This window comes from Lathyrus oleraceus, chromosome 5 (assembly GCF_024323335.1).
Source record: "Lathyrus oleraceus cultivar Zhongwan6 chromosome 5, CAAS_Psat_ZW6_1.0, whole genome shotgun sequence".
NCBI lineage: Eukaryota > Viridiplantae > Streptophyta > Magnoliopsida > Fabales > Fabaceae > Lathyrus > Lathyrus oleraceus.
This window is the reverse complement of record NC_066583.1, coordinates 163,718,216-163,738,136: the sequence shown is the minus strand read 5'-3', so window position 1 is coordinate 163,738,136 and position 19,921 is coordinate 163,718,216. Positions and strand designations below refer to the sequence as shown.

The 19,921-nt window shown below is 35.4% G+C and overlaps 1 protein-coding gene across 5 annotated transcripts; it reads left to right on the top strand.

Annotated features, from left to right (window-relative positions):
* Positions 1-2,224: 2,224 nt before the first annotated feature.
* LOC127080515 (E3 ubiquitin-protein ligase RKP) lies at positions 2,225-19,399 on the top strand. Of its 5 annotated transcripts, none has more exons than XM_051020828.1 (11): positions 2,227-2,534; positions 3,017-4,544; positions 5,438-6,253; positions 7,247-7,407; positions 14,527-14,665; positions 14,998-15,081; positions 16,367-16,648; positions 16,743-16,874; positions 17,207-17,406; positions 17,642-17,846; positions 18,445-19,399. In XM_051020828.1, the coding sequence occupies exons 2-11, from the start codon at positions 3,063-3,065 to the stop codon at positions 18,742-18,744; spliced, it is 3,801 nt and encodes a 1,266-aa protein (XP_050876785.1). In that variant the 5' UTR covers positions 2,227-2,534; positions 3,017-3,062; the 3' UTR covers positions 18,745-19,399. The 5 variants fall into 5 exon arrangements, with proteins under 5 accessions (XP_050876787.1, XP_050876785.1, XP_050876786.1 ...); XM_051020829.1 differs by having other exon boundaries at positions 3,010-4,544; XM_051020827.1 differs by having other exon boundaries at positions 2,228-2,534; positions 2,910-4,544.
* Positions 19,400-19,921: the final 522 nt, after the last annotated feature.

Here is a 19,921-nt window from a genome sequence, read left to right as displayed (position 1 = left end):
CACAATGTATGAACACGTCAAATTTCAAATTCAAGCCATCATTTTATTAACAATCAACTCAAGCATGGTTCTAAATTACCGTATGTTAATATAGTTGTAGCCTTAGGAGATGCATTATTGAAATTTGAAATGTAACCTTAACGTTAACATCAATATAGAACCATGAACTTAAGGACCATATATAACAAAAAAAGTTAAAATCGAAAATAAAATGAAACCTCTATAGAGTCAGCAAGCATTCCAACAATAGCATAATCAAATTATGGGCAGTAAGATCTGATTATTGATTAGTTCCAGTTCCAACCGCACATGTCAACAACCTAAGGAGAACATCACAACTACATAACACGGGAGAAATAAACCCTTACATCAGATGAAATATCCATTAAACTCCTACCGCCAAAGTAATATAGCCTGCCTAAAATGGAAGAAAGAAACAATAAACAAATCATCACATTATTATACGAATGATAACACAACAAACCTATATATCACACACACTTCGGATTGAAGGCCCGCGTATGTGTTAGCTCTAATTTCGATGTCTGATATGGATTAAGGGAATTAAATAAGGAAATAAAGTTTCCTCTGGAGAAACTGAATGTTTCAACAAAACTATATAGTTTGAAATTTAAATCGAAGATACCTTGCTACAAGGGTAAAGATATTGTGTGGACTTAGAAGTATTTCTAGCAGTTTGGAGATATTTCGACAGAAGCGTTACTAATGGTAGTTCGATGCAGGATTTGAATTCAAATAGGGGAGGGAATTTTTTATTCTTATCTAACTGCTGGGTATACGTGGAGCATGGTGGGCAGTTGCATACATGCAGAGTGTCACTTGTCTCAATCTGGTGAATAGGCCGTTGGAAGCGGTTATTTCGATTGATATAAATAGGAGGTCTTAATGTTAGGATCAGGGGTGTTCAAATTTGTATAAATTTATCATTTTACCCAAAGTATCCGCGTGTAGAGAAAGTGTAACTTGAGAAAAATGTACGTTTGATGTTGCACCATATTTTTTACTTAAAGCAATTTTAATCAATCTTTCCTTTTCAAAAATTTATCTTCAACACCATTTACTTTCCAGCATTTTCCTTGCTTTTTCTGCGCTATTTTTCCTTCATATTCTTTAATGAATTATTTTAAGTATGAACGTTGTCGAAGTGCTTATTATCCATCAAATTTTACCCTAAAAACAATTAACACATGTCATAGGATCAATTTGATCAATCCTATAAATAATCAAAATATTTTTAATTTGAAAGATCAACGATTGTTTACCAATTTTTACAGTAAACATTATGATAATTATATTTAATCAATTTATTTTCTTAAATTATTATAAAGTCAAACTATTAAATTCAATAAAAAAAAATTCTCATCTCAAATCAATTATATATATATATATATATATATAATATATATATATATATATATATATATATATATATATATATAATATATATATATATATATTATATATATGAAAGAAAATTTCAATATGCCAATACCATACTACTTATAAATTGATTTAAAAAATTATTAATATATCGGTTAAATTATTATTTTTATTGTGAATGGAATGATCATGTAATCGTTTGTATTATTTTTTAATATTAAAAATAAAATTTAATAATTTATTAATTATATATTTAACAAATAATTTATAAAAAAAGAGAAAAACCGTGATGCACTGACGGTGTAAATTTATTTTACACGATCAACGAATGACGACCATATATCCCGTCAAATCATACTGAAAATTTTTAAAATATTGATATGATATGACAAAATGATATATTCTTATTGAATAACAATGAAAAACTAGTTTACACCGTCCGTGTATCACCGTAAAGTCCCTAAAAAATATAAATTTTTTGGGATGTGTATGGGTACCTTTAATATAAATTAATTTAAATTTTTATTTAAAAAAAAATATTGGTGTGACATTTATTTCATTGGTTAAGAGTATCGGTTTCCAAAGGTATTTGGTGTTAAAAAAATTAAAAATAAAATACTTGCAGCACTCTCGTCCACCACTGCAACGGATGGCCCCTGTCGTTCCGTTAGCGATATCATTTACCCTAGCACTAGTCGTCGAGTCAGCATCCTAGTCATCAATTCAACCGGTTACTTCACCCACTTTTCGACACGTGTCAGTAACCAGTCCCTTCGCGTTAGGGTTAGAGTCAGCGCGAACGGGTTTTCGGCGTCTGCTTCGTTCGCTCTTTGTCTTTTCTTTACTCTGCTTCCCAAACTTTTTGGCCAAAAATTACAACAAACTCGTTTTCTGTTACAGTATTATTTATTTATTTTACTTTTTCTAATATAGTTAAAAAACAATTGGAAAAAAAATAAATCAAATACGACTTCTCCCTGAGGAAATTTCCACGTTTTCTTTTCCTCCAATTGCTGATACACTGTTACTGTCACGAATAGTTGGAAATGGAATCGAATCAGAATCAATGGAGCTTACAAAACCCTAGCATTTTTCCGCCGCTTTTGCCTTTACCCACACCATGAAACTTTTCTGTAAGTATCTCTTTTTTTCATTAATTAATATTTAATTGTTTAATTTATATTATCACCTCTTAAGCTTTTTCATTTCTTTCCGACGCTAATCCTTCTTGCTTCAATTTCTCGCCGATTTTCAATTTTGTCATCAAATCTTCAATCCTCCATGTAATTTCCCCCTTTCTATATTGTTTGTGCGTATTTTTTTCTCACTTTTTGGTTGTTGGGAATTTCTTGTGATTTGTTGTATTTGTTAGAACTTAGACATGGTTATGCAATAAGTAGGAAGTAGATTTGTTGTTTGTTAGTTTTTGAATTGTTTTTTTTTAATCTTGTTAATTTTGTGCATATTTTAATTCGACGATTTCTTATAGATTGCTTTTTTTCCCCTAGTGATTTCATAATTTTGTTTGTAACATGGATCATCAATAATATCTATTTAGCAAGCACAATAGAGTTTTGGATAGTTGATGGTAATTTGAAATTGGAAAAGTTTTCAGCTGAGTTGGGGATAGTTGAGGGATAGTGATTTGTTTCTGCTCACAAATGGCTGAAGATAGCTCACGACGTGGTGGGTTTTCAGCTGGTCTGGCTGTCATATTGAATGGTGAGGATAATAAGAAAAAGTTGCCGAAAACTCGGTTACTTTCCTACTGTGATGATTTTGGTGAACAGTCGGTGGAAAGAACGCTTGAATACGTGTTTGGTCTCCCCAACAGATTTTTAAATTCATTGGATGGTCCAGTTGACAGCAGTTTTATTCATTCTGTCATTAGGAATGTTTTTTCAAGGTATAATGCAAATATTGGTGATTCTTCTAGGGAAAGAGATATGATATGTAGACCAGATGTTGTTGGCCTAGAAGAATCCAGCATATGTGGTGATATTAAAATCATTAAACCACCTTTTCTTATAGAGAGTTTGGAATTGTTCAGTAGTGCAAGGGTTAATACCTGTGTTTGGAAAGGGAAATGGATGTATGAAGTTTTGTTGGAAACATCTGGCATACAGCAGCTTGGTTGGGCCACTCTTTCTTGCCCTTTCACGGACCATAAAGGTGTTGGTGATGCCGATGATTCATATGCCTATGACGGGAGACGAGTTAGCAAGTGGAACAAAGGTGCTGAGACATATGGTCAGTCATGGGTTGTTGGTGATGTCATTGGATGTTGCATAGATTTGGAACAAGATGAAATAATTTTCTACAGGAATGGAAATTCACTTGGGACAGCATTCAGAGGAATTCAAAAAATGGGTCCTGGTTTTGGTTATCACCCAGCAATCTCTCTCTCCGAGGGTGAAAGATGTGAATTGAACTTTGGAGCTCGGCCCTTCAAGTACCCAATTGAAGGCTACCGTCCTCTTCAGGCTCCTCCCTCTAAGAGCTACTTCGTCACACGATTGCTTCAGTGCTGGTCAAGGCTGTTGGACATGCATTCAGTGGAACGAGCTGATCATTCATTAGCTCAGAAACTGAGAAGAGTGAAGAGGTTTGTTTCATTGGAAGAAATTTTTCGTCCTGTCTCTTATGCTATTTGTGAGGAATTATTCTCTATACTTGAAGAAAATGTTGGACACACAGAGTATATGGTTTGGGGTCCAGTGTTGTCCTTCATGTTTGAAGTTTTTGAGTTGCATGCACCCCATGATTATTCAAGTTTGGATAAAGTAGTTGAAGTACTGCTACAATTTCAAGGATCACATGTGCTGTTTGAAAACATCCTAAACGCACTTTCATGTGGTTGTAAAACGGCTCAATTAGTTCTAACTGAATGTCCTTACTCTGGGTCATATCCTTACCTTGCCCTGGCATGTCATCTACTAAGACGAGAGGAACTTATGGTGCTTTGGTGGAAATCGCCAGATTTTGAATTTTTGTTTGAAGGTTTAATGTCGCGAAAAACTCCAAACAAGCAGGATCTTGACTCCATGATACCCACTGTTTGGTGGCCCGGTTCCTGTGAAGATGCTTGTTGTGAAGGTAACATGATGTTGGCAACCACAGCTTTGTCTGAATCAATCAGCAAGGTATATTCTTTTTCTCAGTGACCTAGTTTCATTGTTAGTTATTAATTATTATAACCTGAGTTGAATTTTTTTAATACAATGATCAAAATTATATACGGCATTGTCATGATTGATGGGGTATGAGTCTATGAGAGTTGTATGACCTAAGGGAGGAACGCTTTTAAAGTGAATATAAAGAGTAACATGTAGTCTATTCTTCTGTTATTGCATGATTAGACGATGTCTTTAATTATTCTCACGACAGTTCCAGTTATACTGTGTCTTATTACTTACTTCCACTCCTATACTGGTTAATACATGTAGTAACACGTCTGTCATTGTTCTAAGATCAAATAAACAATTATGGTAGCTGTCTTTTATGCATAAAGCTTAATGAGAATTAGAGAAAATAAGACAAGTTTACTATTGAATATATTATGAAGTCAAACTTATCAACTTAACACAGCCTTTTGACCTAATCAGGTGATCTAATTAGTATACGGAGAATATTATATTATTGCTTATGATTTTCATTCACTTGTTACTTTTGTTCACTTTGAAATCACTTTCAAGTCATAATCTTATTCTCCACTATATTTCCATATGATCATAGCATGAGACTAAGGATTAGGATTTAGGGGTTACTGGCAAACATTATATGTCCCTGGAATTTTCTATAAATTAAAGGAATTTTTTTCCACTTGCCAAGTAATTCCTCTCATTTTTGTCATATAGAGAATTTGCTCATTATTTAACAATACAATAGAAAATTAGAAATGATTAGGTTGCTTCTTTGAATTTTTAATAATAGCATTTCTTTCTTTTTTGAGGGAAACATTCTTCAAATCATTGTGCTTTTGGATGCTTCTTTCATAGCCTCCTTAAATTTTCTAAGTATACCTTTCCACTTGTAGATTGAGGAGAAGCATCGGGACCTCTGTCGCTTAGTTATACAATTTATACCTCCTATGGCACCTCCCCAATTACCTGGAGCAGTATTTAGGACATTTTTACAAAACCTTCTATTGAAGAACAGAGGGGCAGAGAGAAATGTCCCACCACCTGGAGTTTCTAGCAACTCAGTTTTTATTTCAATTTATACAGTTGTGCTCCATTTTTTATCAGAAGGGTTTGCATTGGGTGATATCTGTGGCTGGTTAAAGAGCTACAAATCAGATGTTGGTTTCCTTCACAGAGGTGGTCAACAAAGTTTTCCCATACACTTGTTTCTAAGAAATGACCCTCATAGAACTGATATTTCCAGGCTTGGGGGATCCTATACCCATTTATCAAAGCTACACTCCGTAATTGATCATGAAAGGGAAGTAGTTCAATGGGATGAAGGTTGCATGGATAATGAAGAAATCAGAGTGACACATTCAACCAAACAGAAGCCGTGCTGTTGTTCAAGTTATGATTCTGAATTTGCAAGGAGTTCAAAGGTTCCAGCTAAATACCTGGCCAAAGGGTCTCGGGGCCATTGTAGCTCTATTCCCGAAAGACCTGCTCATGTTACTGCTGAATGCAGTGATGGGAGTTTGAATGGTGAGATAGCAGATAAACCCAGTTCCAGTGATCAATCTGAACCCGAGTATGGTTACCGCCAAGTGCACCATCTGAAGTCTGTCCCAAAGGATACTGATATGTGTATGGATATTCTACAAGAAGAAGAGCTGCTTGATGCTTTGTTATGGCTGTATCAATTTGGTCTTGCTCCAAATTTTAAGCAGGTGAGATCATGTTGACCAAATTTATTGTGATATCTCTTGGGCACATTCAAAGGAGTTCGTGCTAACTTCTTTTTCTTTCCAAAAATACCTGTAATACTTATTAAATGAAACCCACTTGCATAGGTAAGAGGAGCTTCTCGTCCAAATAAAATTCACAATAAAATAAGGTGTATAAAAAGAATTTCAATAATTAATATACCTAAAAAATGTACTATTTTCTTATTTTTAGGAACAAAAAAGAAAAAATAGTTGTTTCCTATGAATAGGACAGAAGGGAGTAGCATGATTTGATGACAGAGGGACTTGAAATCCTCAGACATTCCTCAACTTTTTTTTTTTATAAAGATCGGGAAAGAAAAATTAAAGTTGTGGTCGAATTGGAGGCTTATAAATCTATGTGTCCCTGAATAGTTTCACTCTGCTGAGGCTAGTTTTTTTCCAAGGTCAATACTCATACAGAAATATTTTTCAAAATAAATTTAAAATTAAGTTTGAGACTTGGTGTGTGTTTGTATCAGCTTTTTTTTGTTTTAAAACAACTTATAGTTGAAGTCCTTCCCATTGGACTTGGAAAAAAACTTTATCCCAAATTAATTAAAACAGAACATGCATTTGAAGTCTTCGCTCCAATTAAATTAGATTAACACGCCTCTAGGTTTGCTTGAAGTACATTCATGATACAGTTTAATGTAAAATTCTACAAGCATGATTTGCATTATACATTTTTCGTCTAAAGGGGAATTTGATAAAAAACGATGGTATACAAGTAAAATATTGGTAATAGCATAAACTTAATTTTTCTTTGCATTAGTGTCATCTAACCTAGAAGTAAAATAATCTTTGTCTGGTGTTCGAGACATCAACTCTGTCCGTCCTCATTTTGGTCTGTTTGATTTTTGAATTTTTCAATCATGTAGTTGATATTTAATATCATTGAAATTATACAGATAAGATGTAAAAGAGATGAGAATGTAATTCTTTCTGTTTTTGCAGGCATCGTATTACATGACTCATCAAGCACAATCAATTTCCCTTTTGGAGGAAACTGATAAGCAAATAAGAGACCGAGCTTGTGGTGAAAAATTGAAGCATTTGAAAGAAGCTCGTAACGAGTATAGAGAAGAGGTTATTGACTGTGTTAGGCATTGTGCTTGGTAAGATGACCATATGAAGGACATTTAAGCTTATTTTACCTTACTGTTTATTCTTTCCCTCTAAGCTTTTTACTTTTCAAGTACCTTTCTACTTCCTATGGTCTTAGATTGAAATTTTCAGTAGCAGTGTCTATAAACTATTTTCTCAACCTCTAATTATTTTGTCGTTAACCAGATTTTATGAGATGATATTCTAAACAAAGTTGACTGAATTCTTATTTTAACCAGATTTTTAAACCATCCCCTTTCTCACTTTGTTTATGTTTTCTATTTTTGGGTCTTAAGTCAAATAAAGATCGTTGAAATGCGAGAGACTAAGAGACATTTGAGTAAACCGTGTGTTTTGAAAAATACTATGGAGACATTATTATATGTAGAGAGATAACAAATTAATTATATGATATAGTCGATTTGAGACTATTCTATATACAAATATTCTTAACACTATATATTTACAAATATTAACACTCCCTCTCAAACTTAAGCATATAAGTCAAATGCACCAAACTTGTTAAATATATAATTAGTTTGGGGACGTCACATGGATTTTGTAATCACGTCTGCCAATTGATCATTAGAGTTCACAAAGATTGGGACGATGTCACCTGACTCGATCTTCTCTCTGACAAAGTGACGGTCTATCTCAATATGTTTGGTCCTCTCATGGAAGATCGGATTTAAAGCAATGTGCAATGCAGTTAGATTATCACAAATAAGTGTCATTGATCTTTGCTTCTTCAATTTGAAGTTCCTTGAGCAACTGCTTTAACCAAATAAGTTCACATGTTGACATTGCCATGACTCTATACTCTGCCTTGGCGCTTGATCTTGCAACTACGTTTTGTTTCTTACTTTTGTAGGATATAAGGTTTTCTCCAACAAGTATCCAATACCCAGAGGTGGATTGTCTATCAGTGGGTGACCCTGCCCAATCAACATCGAAGTATCTAACTATCTGAGTATGTCCCTTATCTTCATACACTAAACCTTTTTCCTGGAGCACATTTGATGTATCTCAGAATCCGGATAACAACATCCATGTGTTCCTGACAAGGGGAATTTAAGAACTGACTTACCACACTGACTGCAAAAGAAATGTTCGGACGAGTGACTGTGAGATAATTCAACTTTCCAACCAATCTCTTATACCTTTCTGAGTCAGATAGAGGCTCCCCCTGATGGGGTAGTAGTTTGGCACTAGGATTCATAGGAGTATCAACTAGTTTAACATTCAACAAACCCGTTTCTTCCAAAATATCCGTAGCATATTTCCGTTGAGATATCACCAAACCATCCTTAAATTGGGCTACCTCAATAATACCCAAGAAATAGCGGAGTTTACCACGATCTTTTGTCTGAAATTGATTTGAGAGATGTTGTTTTAACTGGAGTATTCCCTGCTGATCACTACCAGATATGACAATATCATCTACATACACAATAAGATAAATACACCCTTGGGTTGAGTGACGATAAAAAACAGAATGATTAGCTTCACTACGGACCATACCAACCTGTTGTACTACAATGCTGAATCTGCTGAACCAAGCTTTAGGAGATTGCTTAAGATCATTAAGAGACCTGTGTAGCCTACACACCATATTCGATGACTCCCCCTGAGCAACAAATCCAGGTGGTTGCTCCATATATACTTCTTCTTCAAGACCACCATGTAAAAAAATATTTTTGATGTGAAGTTGATGAAGAGGCTAATGTCGAATGGATGCAATGACTAGAAGAAGTCTAACAAATGCCATCTTGACTAAAGGCGAGAAGGTATCACTATAATTCAACCCAAAAATCTGAGTGTATCCTTTGGCTACCAAGCGAGCTTTAGATCGATCAGTCTTACCATCTGGATCAACCTTCACTGTATAAAGTCAACGACAACCTACTAAAGATTTTCCAGGGGGTAGAGGAATCAATTCTCAAGTACCACTGCTTTGAATAACACATATTTCATCAATCATTGTTTGCCTCCACTCAGGGTGAGATAATGCTTCATCTGGAGTTTTAGGAATAGAAACAGAAGACAAAGAAGACAAACAAGTATACTGCAAAGGGGAAAGACGATGACAACATAAATCAATATAATGTGGAGAAGGATTTCGTGTTTGATGTATACCTTTTCAAAGGGCAATCGGAAGATCAGACTCAGGTTGGAGGATCGGATTTGGTGATGGCGAGAGCGTCGGAGGAGTCTGCAATAACCTCAGGGACAAATACGACCCTAGGGACAGGTACGAAAGACGTTGGTTGATGACGTTGATATGTTCGAAGCTGGCGAGAAGAGGGGGGATTAGGGCCAGGTTCCCTAGAATGATTGAGGACAATGGAAGATGGGACTTTTGAAAGAGGTGTGGGAGTACTTTTCTGAAGGGGTCCCGGAGTTGCTTGGTGAACTCGAAATATGGAACCGACTTGAAGGTAACATCGACCAATATGAGGTGTCGTTGTAAAGTATGTGAATAGCAACGATAACCTTTTTGGGATCAATGATAATCAAGAAAGACACACTTTAGTGGTTGAGCTGATAGTTTATTAAGGCCAGGAGAGAGATTGTGTACAAAACATGTAGATCCAAAGACTCGAGGAGGAATTAGGTGAATGGGAGGGTGTGGAAAAATGATTGAATGAGGGATTTTATTATTAAGGACAAATGAGGGCATGCAATTTATAAGGTAACATACCGTGAGCACAACATCTCCCCAAAACTGGAGTGGAACATTACCATGGAGAAGTAGGGTCTGAGTGATTTCTACGAGATGTCAGTTTTTGCGTTCGGTTATCCCGTTTTGTTGAGATGTACGAGGGCAAGATGTTTGGTGTAGAATACCATTGAATGACATAAAAGTTTGAAATTGTTGGGATAAATATTCACGTGCATGGTCACTTCTTAAGGTACGAACCAAATTGAGTTTTTATTTCTCGATAAAATTGTTTAAAAATAGAAAATAATTCAGATCTATTCTTCATTAAAAATAACCACTTGCACCGTGAAAAATCATCAATAAATGTTACAAAATACCTTGACTCAAAAGTAGAAACGGTACGCGAGGGGCCCCAACATCGGAGTGAACTAAAGCAAAAGGGGACGAAGCTCGTTTATTGACTTTGATCGGGAAAGTGACTACGAGTATGTTTTCGTAACTGACAAGACTCAAAATGTAAATTAGATAATTGTGATAAATCGGGCACCAACTTTTGTAGCTTGAGAATACTTGAATGATCTAACTGCGTGTATGATAAGAGGAGAATTTATGGTTGAGCATGTGGTAGATGACACAGAGTAGTAGTAGAGGTCCTGAGACTCAAATCCGACGCCAATCGTATGTCCCGAATTCCGATCATGCAGGGTAACATTACTATTAGTAAAAGTGATAGAACAATCAAGTGAACGAGTTAAACGACTGACTGAAAGTAAATTAAATGGACAATTAGGTACATATAGAACAGAGGTAACAGAGACAACTGACAACTCTGCCGGGGACACTCTCTAAAGAGAGTCAAGCTTACCCTTTAGTTCTAAGATTGGTTGTTTATTTGTTTTATTCTTATTTTTATTCTCTGTCTTGTTTTATTTATTTATTTATATTTTTATTTCTTGCATTGTTTTATTTATTTTCCTTATTATTTCATATTTTATTATTAACACTCATTGATTTTCATTTCTGTTGGAGAGCAAGCTCTATCCGAGTTTGACAAAGAAGAAACATAAGCTTAAGGGGTCGTCCTGTTTTGACCACTCTAGATTCTTATCCCATGGGGTCTTTAACGACGACTCTGCCTAGAGTAGATCATTTCAAAGAGCTTGTCATGAGTTGATTAGCCCATCTTCATGATGAAACTTTGAATTTGATCCATGACTATATGAACCTCTTTTAGAACTCGAGTGCGAGATTTCGTTTATACAAAGGCTCCCCAAGGGAGATTTTATCATGGGAGAGCTATGCCCTATCATGATGAAGTTTCACCTAGGGTCCATAACCTTGGGTTTGTTTTAAAACAACCAAATGGAACCATAGAACATACCATGAGAGGGGTATGGGTAGAAAAACCTAGGATCTTTTGTAGGAGCCCTCCATTAGGTTGTTGTATTCATATAACTGTCCTACATCAAAATTTGCATGACATGCCATATCATTTGCATTAAAATGGGTCATTTTTTTTCTTCATATAATCATTATTTTGTGTGGAATTTCAAAATTTATTGTAGGTAGCTTTTAAAAATATACTTAGATAAAAGGAAGGCCATAAGGCCAATGTGAAGGTGAAAGCCATTACTGCTTTGGTCCAATTCTATGATCCACCTTGGAGCTCAAAATGAGTTACTTAAAGAGAGTAGCTCAAGGATTTGCTGGTATAGAAAAGTGGGAGCCATTCGCTGATATTTTGGTTTTAAAGATTTTGAGATAGTCATTTTCCCGAACATTGTCAACTTTATTGATTTCACTGCTTTCAGTGTATTTTGGACCGTAAATAATTAAGACATGCATCCACTACCTCCTCTTCTATACCCTGAATGTCTGTCACGACAAAAGGAGAGGATCGTTGCGCTGTTGCATTCCTCTATTGTACCAAAGGCTTGTTTAACATCTCTATAAAGACATCCACATGATTAAGGCCATGAACAACCATAGTTGGGCTAAGAGAATTTCCTAACGTTACAATCCCGTGCTAGCTATGGGGCAACTAGGCTATCCAATGTAGGGAAAGCCTAAGGACGACGCTGTAAGGGAATTAATCTTACATGATGGGGATACTATACACTGGGAGCTGCTCAGAAGAATCATTCGTGCATGGGAAAGTGTGCGAGTTAAAAAGGAAGAATGCTACCACCAAAGAATTTTATACTCAATGGATTAAGGAAAAGGTTCAACAAATTAATCAAACTTTTGTCATTGATCTTACCTACCGTCAACCACCTCAAAGCAACTGTCACTCAACTTTATGAGATCTAACTTTCCTTCTCTGGCTCGAGTTGAACTTTATGAGAGAAAGAGAATGAAAACTTGCTCTCATAAAATTGAGCGACAATTGCTTTGAGGTGGTCGACCTCTTCAATGGACAATATGTAGGATCAATGACGAAAGGTAGTTTAACTTGTTGAACCCTTTCCGTAACCCATTGGGTATAAGATTCTTTGGTTGTAGCATTCTCCCTTTTTAACTCGCTTCCTTTAGTATGCACTTTTTCTGATGCACAAATGATTCTCCTAAGCAGCTCCCAGTGTGTGGTATCCCTATCATGTAGGATTAATTCTCTTACAACGTCGTCCTTAGGCTTTTCCCACATTGGGTAACCTAGTTGTCTCATAGCTAGCACAAGATTGTAGTTGATGCATCCCTTAAAATCAATGAGGGGAACATTAAGAAATTCTCCACAACTGATAATCATTTCTCTTGTATCTATTTCTTTCTCTTGGGTACCAAAGAATTGACCGGTTAGAGTCATCAGCTTCTGAGCTCAATTATGGCTGCTCATGGTCTCAATCATGTGGATGAATTTTTAGAGATGTGAAGCGAGTCATTAGTACAATAGAGGAATACAACAGTGCAACAATCCTCTCTTTTTGTTGTGACAAACATTCATGGTATATTATACGTCAGTCAGAAGAGCGAGTACTGAATCCACTATGTTCGGGAAAAGAACTATACCATAAATCAGTAAAAAGCCAAAATATCAGCGAGGTTTTTCTACCCAAACCCCTCACAGGGTATGTTCTAGAGTTTCATTTGGCTATTTTAGAACAAATCCAAGGTCATGGACCCTAGGTGAAACTTAATCATGATATGGCATAACCCTCCCATGATAAAATTTCAACAGGGTCTCCCTTTAGAAGCCTTCGTATAAACGAAGTCTCGCGTCCGGGTTCTAGAAGAGCTTCATAGTGTCATGAATCAAATTCAAAATTTCATCATGAGGATAGGCTAGCCAACTCATGACAAACTCTTTGAAATGATCTATTGTAGACAGAGTTGTCGTTAAAGATCCCATGGAATAAGAATCCACTGTGGTCAAAACAGGACGACCCCTTACTTAAGCTTATGTTTCTTGTCAAACTCAGGTATAACGTTTGCTCTCCAACAGAAATGAAAACCTGTGAGTGTTAATAACAAAATATAAAATAATAAGAAAAATAAATAAAACATGACAAAGAATAAAAATAAGAATAAAACAAATACACAAACAACCCTAGAACTAAAGGATAGACTTGACTCTCTTTAGGGAGTGTCGCCAACCGTCGCATCTCGAAAAATACAATTTTGCGAAACGCATCGCACGCTCGCGGTTGACTAACATAGTCGCCACCCTTCTTTATTTATTCCTAAGGAAGTGGGAAATGACGATAAAACCCTAAGGGATAAGATTGTCATCTCATACAAATATAGGATTCGGGAGTCGGTTGTATGAGAGAATTAACACCCCTCACATCCGTTGTACTCAACGGAAACCTTCTCTAGTCATAGGGTTAACGGTTTGTTTGCAGGTATTTGTTTTATTTTTTTTCTTATTCATCAAGACGTTCGTTCCAATATTTTTAAAAGAAAGAGAATTATTTACAAGATATAAATTATTTACAAAGAAGGAAAAGGGTTTATTTTTTATTAATGTGTTCGACGGGATTTCAAAACCTCGCTCCTTAGTACCCTTTGTTTTTTTTTTAAGAATAGAAAAATGGTTAGATGTTTGAATCCACAAGATTGTGCTTTCAAATTTGTCTCTTTAGTATTTGCATGTTTGTTTTCAGTAAAATACTCTATGTACCAAAGGTTGGAAGATTTACAATAGCCTGCGTTAGCTCTAATAATTGTGCTATCAGTTTGATGTTTACTCATTTTTTAATATGCTTTCAAAGTTATTAGTGACATCAGAACTGTGTTACTAGGTAACACAGTTCATAGATACCTCTCTTTCATACGAAGTCAACACGATAAAAATTTGAGACTTTGATTAGAATATACTTCGGCGTGTTGTTTTTTCAGCCCGAGTTTTTTATGCTTCTCAAATCTCACCAACTAGTATCCTTAAAATTTTGGTTGACCTTGTGAATTGAGATACATAGTTTGTATTTTCTCCTTATTCTGTGTTTCATTATGGGACCACTTTGATTTACAGGTATCGTATCTCTTTGTTATCTCGATGGAAGCAGCGGGGAATGTATGCAATGTGCATGTGGGTTGTCCAGTTGCTACTGGTTCTTAGCAATATGGATTCTGTGTTTATCTACACCCCTGAATATTATCTGGAAGCTTTGGTAAATAGGCATTTTCCATTGGTTTAAATTTAGCAGCAGATTTGATTCACTCACTAATAGAGGTCACATATCTTTATTAGTTATATGCATCTATACACCTTCTTTCTGAGTTTTGCTGGTACTTAACCATCACATATCTGATTGATTATGCTTGTTTACCCTTTCCTTTTTGGTCATGATATGAAGGTATTCATTTTGATTGGGAATTCCACATATTTTGTCTTCCTCATTAATTTAATTAAGTGCATATTAATTCATCTATTACAATTTCTCCGAGCATTTCTTATAACTGAAAACAAATTTCCCGGCAGTAACATTTGTCTTTCATACAGGTTGATTGCTTTCATGTGTTGCGGAAAAGTGATCCTCCATTTGTTCCATCCACCATTTTGATCAAGCATGGACTTGTTTCATTTGTATGTTCCACCATTTCAGTTTCAGTTTCTTCATTCTTCATTTTTATATTTGACTCGTTCTGGGACTAAAATGCATACTTTATACTTATTTCTGGATTCTGGTTAATTAGATTTGAATATTTAGAACTGTGAGTAATTGTTTTCATTGGTATATATTTTAGGTCTCATGATCTCTTCTAACATAGCTGCATCTAAAAATATTTGTTCTGTCAAACAATCAAAATAGAAAGGGAGAATTTGTTTTTTGTATGGTACTTGGGTAAAAGCGTATAAGGGATCTCATCATTGACATTATTGGATTGAGTTGGGGTAGTCTTGACGTCATTTAGCTTTTCCTTGGCCTCATACACTGCTCTCCCATAAAAAATATTTATGATATTTAAGGTTCTTTTGCTTTCCCTCTCCTCTCCCCCACAACTTAGATAGTAGGTAATCCTTTTGAATTGGAGGTTTTTGTGAGTCTCCTTGATTATGTTCATTTGTCCACCAATCCAGATAAATAAACTTGATCTTTCAATTCATCGGGGGTGTTTTCTTGCAGTTGCAATTTGCAAATATGTTTTATTTTCAATTCCTAAGTTGTTGAATAGTGTAACGTTCCACTTGATAAGCATCCTGATAGATCCCAAGCTTTACAAACATACCCAAATGAGCCTCAACTGTTGAAAGGCTTATACTAAGACGGGAAAAGGGGAGTATGGGAAAAATAAGATGTGGCAATTATTGTTGCTGTGCTGGCAGGGAAAGAAGTTAGTTATTGATTCTTAGGGATTTTCCGTTAACACATAGGCAGAAATGGTGTCAGGAGAGGCAACTTTGTTAGAATCATTTGTTAATTATGGACAGAGAACAATGACTCTCTATAGGAGCCTGGCTCTGTTGCAGAAGGAAGTACCTTCCTCTCTGAATCCTCATTCTCATCATAAACAATACATTCAATAATTCTCTCTTATGTGTGAGGTTAGAGTTTGTTCGTTCCATTTCTTGCATTATCTTGCTGCTACTGTAATTCTTTGTTGGACGCATCCTACGTTGTTGGATTAGTTTATTTTTATTTTTATGTCTTAGCAGTTTTCGAAGAAGTAAAGTAGCCAAACTTTTGTTCAAAAGTGGATGTTATACAAGTTATGATGATGAATTTACCGCCTTACATTTAAATATTACAAATTATGATATGTAATTTGTGCTGCAACATGCCTGATGTTTGTAAACTTGCCTTAGCAAATTTGTTGAGTGGTTCTAGCATCGGTTCTAAGTTATTATGCTTGGATGACATCTTCACCAGGTCACTTTTGTAGTTACTCATTTCAATGATCCAAGGATATCAAGTGCGGATCTTAGGGATCTTCTTCTCCAGTCTATATCCGCCCTGGTGCAGTACAGGGAGTATTTTGCAGTTTTTGAGAGCAACGAGGCAGCCAACCAAAGGCTTCCAAAAGCTCTGTTATCAGCATTTGATAACAGATCTTGGATCCCGGTGACGAACATACTTCTGCGATTATGCAAGGGTTCTGGTTTTAGTTTTTCAAAGAATGGAGAATCATCTTCATCATCAATTCTTTTCCAAGTATGTAACTACCACTTCTTGTTACCATGTAATATTTGCTGGATTGATTTCTCACCAGAGAGGTTTTTCCCTTTTGACTCTTTATGCAATGCAGAGGTTGCTAAAAGAAGCTTGCATAAATGATGAAGGCTTGTTTTCATCTTTCCTAAACCGTCTATTTAATATACTTAGCTGGAGTATGACAGAGTTTTCAGTTTCTGTTCGAGAAATGCAAGAAAAGTACCAGGTATAATTTTATTTTGGTCCTGTCCTTCATTGAATTTGGTTCTTGGTTATCTCTCTGTCTTCTTACTTATTTTGGTAGATTTAAGTTAGAGTTCTGTAGCTGTAATAGTACATATGCTACATGGAGTCTGGGGTTTAAGTTTTATGTACTCATTCTTGTAGTTTATCAATTTATTTATTCTAACTTGTAGTTTGGTTTGGAGGACATCTTGTGTGGATACAATTGAATCTGTTTCTAACATAATGATTCCTGGTCAAATTTATAGTTTATTGTCTTACTTTGATATATCTGTAGTTCTTTCCATTCATTTACTCCATACACTTATTTCACAGGTAATGGAGTTTCAGCAAAAGAAATGTGGTGTCATATTTGATCTCTCATGTAATCTTGCAAGAATTTTGGAGTTTTGTACTCATGAGATTCCTCAAGCATTCCTGTCTGGACCAGAAACAAACCTAAGGAGGTTAACTGAGTTGGTTGTATTCATCTTGAATAACATTACTTCTTCAGCCGATGCTGAATTCTTTGACTTGTAAGTTACAAGCCCGTGACTTTAATTAGAGATTATAGACCAGAATTTTTTTTATTGCTTACCCATCTTCCATATATGGATATTGCTTTGGAGAGACTGATAGTCCTACTTTATCATCTCATAAAATGACCCTTAAAAGATTCCCTTTGAAAATTTGGAACCATGTGGGTTTGTTGAAAATAGTTTCCTTCAATGGTTTTTTAAGAGGTTGCCTTTCTTTTTAATTCAATTTCAGGTCCCTTAGACGGCATAACCAATCTTCAGAGAAAGTGAATCGAGGCATGGTATTGGCGCCTCTCGCAGGGATCATGTTAAATTTATTGGATGCTGCTAAGTTGGCAGAGTGTCGAGAAAACAGTGATCTTGTGGATGTTTTTCTAAGCATGGATTGTCCGGATACAGTTCTTTATGGTTTCCAATATCTTGTGAATTATAACTGGGTTAGTTGTTGTCATCCTTCTATGTTTTTGATTCCGAAGTATTTAGAATGCCTTTGTTTGTAGAATACCTAAGTTGATGCAAAATCTCTTATACAACATTTTGAAAATTCCAATTGGTCTAATTTGCTTACATCGATTTGAACTCTGTGCCCCTAAATGTTGAATTACTAAAAACCCCAAACTGGAAAGTTCAGCATTCATTCCAAAACTTCCTCAAGGAGATATTGGTTATGAGAATACTAGGATATACAATATGAATCTTATTGATCTTTCATTGGGGTACAAATCCCTCACATTTTTCTGGACTTGTATTATTATAGTATTAAACACGGATATCTTGTAGCCAATCCAATATAGTTTTAGCAGTGTGAACAGTTTATGAAGTGGTTCAAATGATTAGGAAGCTGTCAAAAGATAACAGATTCTTCCTTGGTTCAAATGATTAGAAAGCTGTCAAAAAATAACAGATTCTTCCTTGTTCATGCCAGGATTCCAGTTCTTGCAATCTTCGAAGATTTAATACTCTAGTTTGTTGAAGTGAGGTTTACACTGAAACTAATCGTTTTTTTTTCTATCATTTTGCTCTTTCATTTTTTAGGATGAATCATGTCGGGGAGAGGCATACATGGGAAAACATAAGCAGCTCGAAAATTTTCTGACCCTCCTTGCTTGCCGTGCTATGTCTGAACGTGATGAAGTGAACAGTTTTGTAGATTCAGACCTTGATGATAACTTATGCTGCATATGTTACGCATGTGAAGCAGATACCCAGATTGCACCTTGTTCACATAGGTCTTGCTATGGCTGTATAACTAGGCATCTTTTGAACTGTCAAAGATGTTTCTTTTGCAATGCTACAGTGACAGATGTTAGGAGAATTAATGAGAAGACAGGCTAGGAACTCATATTTTGTGGTTTGCTTGGTTCCTGTTTTACGAGAGTTGGTCAGAAACAGATTATTTGCCTAATTATGAACTTCATATTTGAGAAACGGCAAGAACTGGGAAGAAAAAAAAGCGGAACAGAGAGGAAAGTAATGGAAAATTGAGGAGGCTAGCCAGCCGGGTAGGAGTTAATCTGTTCGAGGAATTAAGAATTTTGCAGGTTATGTAAGGTTTTTGCTGTAAATATGCGATGTAAATGTCAATGAAAATCTCTATAGTGAAAATCTTTATAGTTAATCTCTTTCGGCAAGATAACACAGCACTATTCACTATTGGCTTGGATGGCGACAACATCAAACTCTGCAATAGAATAGGGTTAGTTTAGATGCACGGGGATTCATTATTAGATGGCTGGTACAGTTATCAGCTAAAACATTTGCCATGACAAATGCTATGTGAGCATGCAGTACTAATTTAAGTTAGTGGCTTAGTGGAGTCACGTGTCTTTGTTCGTCACATTAAAAATGATAGAAGATGTAAAGAAATAATGCTTCTTTTCAAGCCACAATAGGTGTATTCCGAAGTGGTGGCCGTGGTTTGCTAAGAATTGTTTAGCAACACTTTTAATACAATGAATTTTCATTTAGTGATAATCACATCATTTGTTTATTTTCGTTTATCCACAAACTACACTCTCCATTTGCATACTATTCTTTTGTAGTGATAATAAATAAATCATTTTTGTTTATTTTTATTAATCCACAAACTACACTCTCCATTTGTTCACAAATTACACTCTACTTGGTAATATAATAGAAATCTTTATACACATTAATCAATAGGAATAGGATTAATCAATAGGAATGGGAGTACCTAAGAAATGCAAGTTCATATGCACAAGAAAAGTCAGTGGTCTTAATATAACATACACACGGGAACTTAACAACAAGTATTCTATTCATGCGTCCAAGCTCTTTTCCAATGTGTTTTATACATCTTGATACAAATCCATGCAACCTCCACGTGCACAGTGAAATGGAGGAAAGAGAATGTGACATTGTGTTTATCTCTTTTATTGTGCATGTGCATGGTGGAAGAGAGAAAAATTTACACTATTTATTAAGATATTTAGATATTAAAACTATTATAAAAAATTATCTAATTTTTCACATTTAAAAAAAATACGTAGTA

Bases quoted from the DNA above. Each gene is read 5' to 3' on its own strand.
- LOC127080515 (XM_051020828.1), top strand. From the start codon at position 3,063: ATGGCTGAAGATAGCTCACGACGTGGTGGGTTTTCAGCTGGTCTGGCT. The intron at 14,666-14,997 runs GTAAATAGGCAT...TCTTTCATACAG, and splicing joins AATATTATCTGGAAGCTTTG to GTTGATTGCTTTCATGTGTT. The intron at 17,847-18,444 runs GTTAGTTGTTGT...TTCATTTTTTAG, and splicing joins ATCTTGTGAATTATAACTGG to GATGAATCATGTCGGGGAGA.